Source organism: Rosa rugosa, chromosome 3, assembly GCF_958449725.1.
Source record: "Rosa rugosa chromosome 3, drRosRugo1.1, whole genome shotgun sequence".
Taxonomy (NCBI): domain Eukaryota; kingdom Viridiplantae; phylum Streptophyta; class Magnoliopsida; order Rosales; family Rosaceae; genus Rosa; species Rosa rugosa.
The window spans coordinates 51,026,461-51,034,567 of record NC_084822.1 but is presented as its reverse complement, the minus strand read 5'-3'; the positions used below and the strand labels follow the sequence as shown (position 1 = coordinate 51,034,567).

Genomic DNA, 8,107 nt, shown 5'->3' with positions numbered 1-8,107 from the left:
AAGGGGAGAAGCATTGATTTGAATGCAGAACCCACGTGGGGCCTTCTGCGAAGAAGATCCAAAGGCGGATTTGAAATCCACATTCAAATCCAATCCACAATCCCGCGGATTCCGAGCCCAAGCCTCGTTGGATTCTCTCCTTAATTTACTTTCACATTCACAATAAAAAAATCAAAGAAGACACTCTTGAATCGGAGCGAGTGAACCACATTTACATATATATTTTTTATTTTCACCTTACCACCCGAAAAAATAATATCCAAAACTCCCCCAACTCTCTCTCTCTCTCCCTCTCTGAAAACAAACCCTAACTTTCTCTCTCCTCGAATCCGCCTGCGAATGGTGTGAGAATTAGGGCTAGAGGTTTGAGATCGTGAAGGATCTAGGTAGACGAATAAACGCGAAAGCTGCATAAATGGCATCGACCGACAATGAGCTCGAAGCACAGCTATTGGAAGCTGGGAATCAACTCCTGGAGCCGCCGTCCACCGTCGACGACCTCCTTCCTCTTCTCGACGTAAGCCCCCCAATTTCTTCTGCGTCTCACCTCTTCATGCCTAATTTCGTGTTTTTAATTTTTTTTCTTATCTCCACGCAACCACTTGTTTCTGCTGCTCTGTAAATTTAGTCGTCTAATTGGTTATTGCAATGAACAGATTGTTATATGTGTGGGATTTGTAGTGGAATTTTAACTGTTTCAATTCTGTTGTTGTGTTTTCGAGATCCATCCCGATTTACATTTTGATATCGGACTGTTTTCAATGCCTTGTTATACTTTTTTTTTCTTGTGGTACAAATGCCTTGTTATACTTTCAAATCCTGTGCATACAGTCAAGGATACCCCTTCAATGCTGCTATGTTTAACTTAATTATGCATTTTTTGCATGGATTTCTGCATAGTGACTTCACGGTATGGTTCGCTAGTGTGTAATAGAATACAATTTGGGTTGTAATTCTGAAAATGCTCAAGATTTTAGGTGTCATAGAGGTTAGTGTTTACAGATAGAGAAAAGGAGGTACAAATGGCTTCTCAGAATGAGATATTTGGACAAGACATTTATGTTCAGTGTAAGTGATAAAACAGATCAGAGGCCAATCTTTTCCGACTGTCTTTGTTTTTATTGTGCTGGTTTCCTCCTTGAATATTATTAGGGCCCTATGCATCAGCGAGCAGCTACGTTTTCTCTCTTTTCTGAAGATTTTAGTGGTTTAATCTCTTGTATTGTTCTTGTCCCTGGTCATATCAGAGGGTTGAAAGTTGTCTATCAAAGGTAGAACAATCACCAAACAAGTCAATGCAAGCCGCACTTTCACCGTCGCAGAAGGCGTTGGTTGCTGATCAACTTTTAAGGCATTCAGATCCTGATGTCAAAGTTTCAGTTGCGTCTTGCATCAGTGAGATAACAAGAATAACAGCACCTGATGCACCATATGATGATGACCAAATGAAGGTACTGTATTGATTTCCAATGCATATACTGGTTGTCCATCTCACTTCTGTAACTCGTTTTAAAACTAATCTCTGACTCTGTCTGTATGTAGGAGGTCTTTCAGCTTATTGTATCTTCATTTGAAAATCTAGATGACAAGTGCAGTCGATCATACACAAAGAGGACATCCATTCTTGAAACTGTTGCAAAGGTCAGGTCCTGTGTTGTAATGTTGGATCTTGAATGCGATGCATTGATCGTTGAGATGTTCCAGCATTTTCTCAAGGCAATAAGGTATACTTTATGAAAAGTAGAGCTGGGAGGCACCTCTTTGTGCTATTTTGTCTGTATATAAACCTCTCATGCTATTTGTTTCGACTTGTGAAGTACAACTATTAAGTCAATATGTTGTTGTAAACTCATCATTATTTATTTTCCTTTGAATGTTTTTCAGGGATTATCACCCAGAGAATGTTTTCTCATCGATGGAGACAATTATGACCCTTGTTATAGAAGAAAGTGAAGACATATCTTTTGAACTTCTTTCTCCCTTATTAGCTAGTGTGAAAAATGATGATGAGGTAAGTTGCTGCTTTGATTGACAACTGGTTTCCCCCCCCCCCCCCCCCCCCTACTTCCTCTTTTCTATTCAATTTACTAACTGATTGCTTTCTTGTCTTACCAGGACATTTTACCAATTTCTCGGAAGTTGGGCGAAAGAGTAATCGAAAACTCTGCTATTAAACTTAAGCCCCACCTGGCACAGGAAGTAGAAACCCATGGCATTGCATTAGGTGATTACAGTAAAGTAGTAGCTTCGATATGCCAAGAGACAGCTGGTGACACTGAGCAGAATGAAGTGCACGATGACGAAGATGTGGTAAGATTTTTATAGTTCCAAGATTAGATTAAGACATTATTTGGTGTCTAATATTTATGAGAGAACTTGATAGGTGATTGCTTCCTCAACTGTATAAAAATGGGTGAAACTGGCTGGTTGGTTAACCAATCATGGTTCAAGGGAGCAGATTGTTCTGTCTGCCAAATTTGTTTTGACTCTTTAAGTTAGTGAAGAAGTGTTGTCTAGTGCTGCTGTTGTGTTTTATTACTAAGCATTGTTGCCTCTGACCATCCATTGGTTCCTTGGAAAGTGTGAGTTAGAGAAGGAAATTCTTTGATCCTCTACTTCTATGGTTCAGTAACTTGCCCTGAAGCATTTGGTGGTTTCACTTCATGCCAACTGTCTTTGTTTTTTTCTCTATTGGGATTGGGGTGGTTGGGTGAGAATAGGGGTTTCTCTCATCAGTTTGTTTTTTTTTCTTTTTGTTGTCAAGTTAACTAAGTTTGGTTTTGTGGTAACTGTTTTTACTTCAGGAGGACAAGTCAACAATCCGGGAATCTTCGGAAGAGGCAGTCCAGGTGAGTGGCTTCTTCCTCTTTTGTCATTGTCTTCCCTTTTTTCTTTTTAATGGCTTGATTTGCAACATAGTATAACTGGCTCAGGACACTTTGTCTTTGCAGGTGGATAAAGAAAATTCCACCGCAGCAGTTTCTTCTGAACAAGTTGATACTGTTATTGATGGATCCTCAAAGGTAGTTTTGAATAATGGTGGTGCAGCAACTGGGGAAGATGAATGTTCGGCTGATTTGAACTCTTTAAAGAAGCAAGAGCAGGGTGAAGATACCGAGGAAGTCAAAGGTCCAAATACATCAAGTGTTGCTGAACCTGATAGTTTGGAGACTGAGAAGGCTGTTGATGCAAAACAAATGCCAGAAGAAGTTAGCGAGGATAAAGATAAGGATTCTAATTTGTCAACAGCACAACCTGCAGACAGTCCTCAAGCTGATAATGAGGAAGAAACCGAGGCACTTCCGCCCCATAAAAGTGGCTCTGAAGATGCTCCCGGTTCACCTCATGAGGTTCCTGATGTGGAGGCAGCTGTGCCTTCAGAAAATGAGAAAGGGTCGGATATAAATCTCTCCACTGCATTGGAGAAGGAATCAACTGATGTTGCTCCCCCATCCCCAAGTGGGAGCCTTCCTGATGAAAGTCGTCCCAAAAAGGCTGGACGACATAAGAAGAAAGATACTTCTAATAAAGAGGCTACACCTGTTACTGATGATGAATCCAAAAAGGCAACTGATGGAACAAGTGATTCAGAATTAAGATCAAGTAAGCACTCTGGGAAAAAGGTCTCTGCTGGGGGTTCTAATGAGAATAAAAGTCCCATTGTGGTGGATGCATCTAGAAAGGAAAGTGGCACTGCTAGTGATTCAGAGGTAAAACAGAAGTCATCTAAGAAGGTTTCTACTGGGAATTCTAAGGAGAATAATACTTCAGTTGTGGTAGATGCACCTAGAAAGGAAAGTAGCAGCACAAGTGATTCAGAGGCAAGACAGAAGTTAGCTAAGAAGGTTGATGGAAGCAATAAGACTAGTGATGAGTCTTCTTTGAAGCAGCCAGAAGATAAGAAGAAGCGTGCACGCAGTAAAGTTTCTTCAAGAAGAAGCTCAACAAAATCCTCGGCCATGGAAGTTGACAAGGTACCATCCCTATTTGCTTCAGAATTCCATTTGTTATTTTCACTGATATTGCCAATGGTTTTTATTGTTAAATACCTTTTTGATGAACTTACTTTTGTTATGAACTATTTAGGAGATATTGTCGACACCCAAGTCAAAATCTACCAAGAATGAACTTCCATTGGAGGAGACTCCTAAGACAAATTCCAAGAGGAAGCGTCCTTCGGAAAAAGAAAAGGTATGCACACTTAACTCTCAAGCATTGCAATTTCAGATTTTTCTTTGGTTACATATTTTATGTGTAGCACTTGATATTTGGAATCCTGGTTATGAAATTGCATAACAGAACTTTCGCACCTTAGTATTTAAGTTATGGATATGAATCAAGTTATTTTCCTTACCTAGCTGTTGACCTGGGGTGATAAAATGTCCATGGTTCTTCTGTCTAGAATAATTGTCTGCCATATTATTCATTATTTCTACTATGATATGTTGGTATTCCAATGAGGGGTTATAGGAACAGTCAGTCCCATGGTTTACTTCCATGTGGTCTTGGGTTTGAACTCTCTCACAGTACCTACCTAGCTATTGCTTGGTTTTGTTGCCTCCTAAAGATTGTAGCTTTCGGCAGGAGGCCTAGCTTGGACTCTTGGTCTGCGAACCAGGCTTGGGGAATATCTGGGTTTTAAAAATGTGTGTGCATTATTATCACCACTATACATTTGAAGGAATCCTGATTATATTCAGCACTTTTATTCCTTATGATTTTCAGCAATCTGGTGTAAAAGAGTTTGATGACACTGAGGTGATTGGTTCAAAGATAAAAGTTTGGTGGCCAGCGGATCGCATGTAAGTACTGACCTTCCATATTATGATTTCTCAATATTTTTTTTTTGAGATGCACGTAAGTTTATGTAGGAAGGTAAGGTTTGGTTCTGTTGAATACACACACACATGTAAAAATGTCAATAATGTTTTCTTCATTTCTCTGTAGCCATTATGATTCTAAGTGACTTCTGTTGTAATGACTTTGCAATGCATGTTGTACTCCGCACCTAAGTTCTGCTCCTTTGGTATCAATAGAGATGGCTTGTCATTTTAGCATTTTAGGGTATTATGAATGTTAATGGATAAGAGTCCAAGTTCTGAAAGTAGAAATCTGTTGCTTCACCTAAAGGCAATAGTTTTAGAACGTCCAAATTTTGGCATGACAAGTTATTCTTTGTTGAAGTTAGATTATAGATTTTCTTTATGGTTATAGTTGTAAAATTTGAACTATTAATCTGTAGTTTAATGTCTCAATTGTAATTTTACAGGTATTATAAAGGTGTTGTCCATTCTTTTGATTCTGTTAAAAAGAAGCATGTGGTGAGATGCTAACTCTGCAAGCCTCATTCTCTTTTAACTGCTGACTTTTGTTCTTAATATTATAATGAAACTTAACATTGTTTTAAAATCTTGTACTATTACCATCTTCTATAGGTGAAATATAATGATGGAGATCAGGAAATTTTGAATCTTAAAAGAGAGAAATGGCTGTATGTAGAAGGTGACTCTGAATCAGATGGGGTAGGTGACTGCCATATTCTATTTGTTAGCTTGAGTTTTCCTTGCTTAAGTTTGTGATTTACCATTTTGTTAACAGGAGCAGGAAAATGATGAGTCGAGTCACGATGGCTCTTCTGAACTGTAAGTACTCAATACCTTGATATGTACTTTCTAAAAACCTGTAGCATTAGTCTTTAAACCGATTACAGTCTGAATCATGGCTTAGATTGAATGTGATCTTCAGATTATATCATTGAATCTTCATGGTTTAATAGATTTTGTATCGTTTAGTATCTGATGTCACCTTGTGTTTTAAATTTGATATGACATCAAGTCATTGATGGTCCTTCAGCATTCTGCACCTTGAGTTCCACCTGTTGTATCTTCTGCTGTTTTTGTTGGATTAAAATTCATTTTTTTTGGTTCAGTACTTGCTATTCAGGATGCGGTGCTTTTTGAGTTTTGTATTTCTGTGCTTTAGGGTTTAGGTTTAACACAAACTTTCTCAATATCTATTATATTTCCTTCTGCATATTTGCTTCTTTTTGCCTCCATGACAAGTTTTCATTTTGATTACCCTTTTTAATGTTCACCAGGCCCCTGAAGAAGAAAGCGAAAAGTAATCGTGATGGATCAACTAAGAAAGAAAAGATGGATGCTACACCCAAATCGTCAGTGCTATTTGTGTTGCTTAAATTTGTTTTGACTATTTTCTTGATTTCTCACGTTTAAGTCAATTTTGTAGGGGTGGAGGAGCTTCCTCCAGCAAATCAAAAGGCAGAACCACAAAGTCTGGTCGTAAGCAGAGAGACAGCAGTAAACCTGATGGCAGATCCAAAGGTGATACATCCAAGGCTGTTGGCAAAACAGATGATGATTGTGTTGGAAAATTAAAGGATCAAACTCCAAAAAGTGGTGGTAAATCAGTGGATGTTGCTCAGAAGACATCCAGCAAATCAAAGAACAATGAGTCCCAGACACCTAAGAGTAGCAAATCCAAGGAGGATGATAGCAACACCCAAAGAGTTTCAATTAAGTCCAAGCAAGACATGCAGAAGGCTGGGAAGTCAAATCAAGGCACACCAAAGACTAGTGCCTCCACTCCCAAGGGTAAATCCTCTCTGAGTAGTAGCAAAGCAAATGGCAAGGTGAAATCTGGTTCAAAAGCAAGAGAGAGCGAGGATATGGAGGAGGACTCCACTGATTCGGAAAAAGCACCAGAAAGGACCAAGGGAAAGTCAACAAGTTCATCTAAGGCACAGGGAAGCCAGACCAAGTCTGGTAAGAAGCGAAGGAGAGGAACCAAAAGTTAATCATTCTCGTCTCTTTCAGTTGGGTTTTGCCTTCATATTTGGCAAGATCCCCAGATTTGTGGCAAGAATTGTTACATCCCCCGTTTGATAGTCTGGTTGTAGGGGTAATCTAGTTTTATTTCATAACCATGTTATTAGAAAAGATTATTGTTATTTTGGAGGCAAACAGTAGAGAAGTTTGGGTTAGCTTTGTTGATTTTATAGATAATGTTGTTAGATCTGCAGATGTGCTGCCAGAGTACCGAATTCTAAATTAAAGGCTGTTGTGTTCTTCTTCCCCTGCAATATCCAACCCGCAGGTAGAGTGAGCTAGTTTTAGATGTTATAATTGTCATGACCCCGACCGACTTGGTGCCTGTTCATGGTTGTTGTATCTATCATTTTCACCATTGTTAACCACTTAACCGTGATTTAGGAGTTGCCACAGGTGTTTTGGTGCTAGACCCTGTTGGATGTATGAAAAATAAAAACCAGAGCACAAGTGGGAGAAGGAAACAAGCATAATGTGGTAGGTGGGTCTGCCTCTGTTGATATAAGCAATAAGGAGGGAACGTGACACATTTTCCCCAGATTTGTGGTAGGCAAGTCTCTGTGTTTGTTTCCCTAATCATTGGAGAAGATTTCCCTAATCCTTGGGGAGGGAACCAATTGAACATGACCCATTTTTTCTTGATTAAAATGAGGGAACATAATCATTAGTCTGATTAATATTATACCTAGTGCTGATTGATTCGACTTTTGCGTTGTACTTGGTTGATGAAACCAAAAGGAGGACCAAGACCTAAGATATAAGTCCTTTGGTTAAAAATTTGTCTTTGGCCAAGGCTAGGTGTGCAGATGGATCGATAATTGTCAAGATGGTTGAAGTAATGATCCCTGTAGCTGGATCGCTGGCTTCGACTCTAGCAACTAACTAATCAAAACTCAAAAGTGGGTATAATTAATTAAAGGTGCATGGCCGGGCTGCTAGTACCTTGAGTCTTTTTTTTTTTTGGTCTGAAGTACCTTGAGTCGTTGAACAGCAACTTATACATTAACTGGGACGCACGCATATATACATGGATCCATCGAGTTGTTGCAACCCCAAACCACCCCAGGACCCAGGTCATCATCATCATCATTATAATATCCTCAGGACCAAAACTAAAAACAACTTCATCATATGTATCCAACACATCAAGTACCTGAAACCATAAGTTTTTGATGTCTACCTGAAACCATAAGTTAAATCTCTTATTCTTTCGTAACAGAGCCCCAGGTGGGTATCTAACTAATATAATTCCTTAAAAGAAG

General features: G+C 39.1%; 1 protein-coding gene across 2 annotated transcripts; it reads left to right on the top strand.

Moving 5' to 3' along the window:
• Positions 1–243: 243 nt before the first annotated feature.
• On the top strand, positions 244–7,092 carry LOC133735660 (sister chromatid cohesion protein PDS5 homolog C). 2 transcript variants are annotated; one of them, XM_062163058.1, is made up of 14 exons: positions 244–517; positions 1,248–1,451; positions 1,543–1,724; positions 1,885–2,011; positions 2,116–2,310; positions 2,805–2,849; positions 2,952–3,974; positions 4,087–4,191; positions 4,726–4,802; positions 5,270–5,321; positions 5,436–5,522; positions 5,599–5,642; positions 6,098–6,172; positions 6,247–7,092. In XM_062163058.1, the coding sequence occupies exons 1-14, from the start codon at positions 416–418 to the stop codon at positions 6,812–6,814; spliced, it is 2,886 nt and encodes a 961-aa protein (XP_062019042.1). In that variant the 5' UTR covers positions 244–415; the 3' UTR covers positions 6,815–7,092. The 2 variants fall into 2 exon arrangements, with proteins under 2 accessions (XP_062019042.1, XP_062019041.1); XM_062163057.1 differs by having other exon boundaries at positions 2,934–3,974.
• Positions 7,093–8,107: the final 1,015 nt, after the last annotated feature.

Bases quoted from the DNA above. Each gene is read 5' to 3' on its own strand.
- LOC133735660 (XM_062163057.1), top strand. From the start codon at position 416: ATGGCATCGACCGACAATGAGCTCGAAGCACAGCTATTGGAAGCTGGG. The intron at 1,725-1,884 runs GTATACTTTATG...AATGTTTTTCAG, and splicing joins CATTTTCTCAAGGCAATAAG to GGATTATCACCCAGAGAATG. The intron at 3,975-4,086 runs GTACCATCCCTA...TGAACTATTTAG, and splicing joins CGGCCATGGAAGTTGACAAG to GAGATATTGTCGACACCCAA.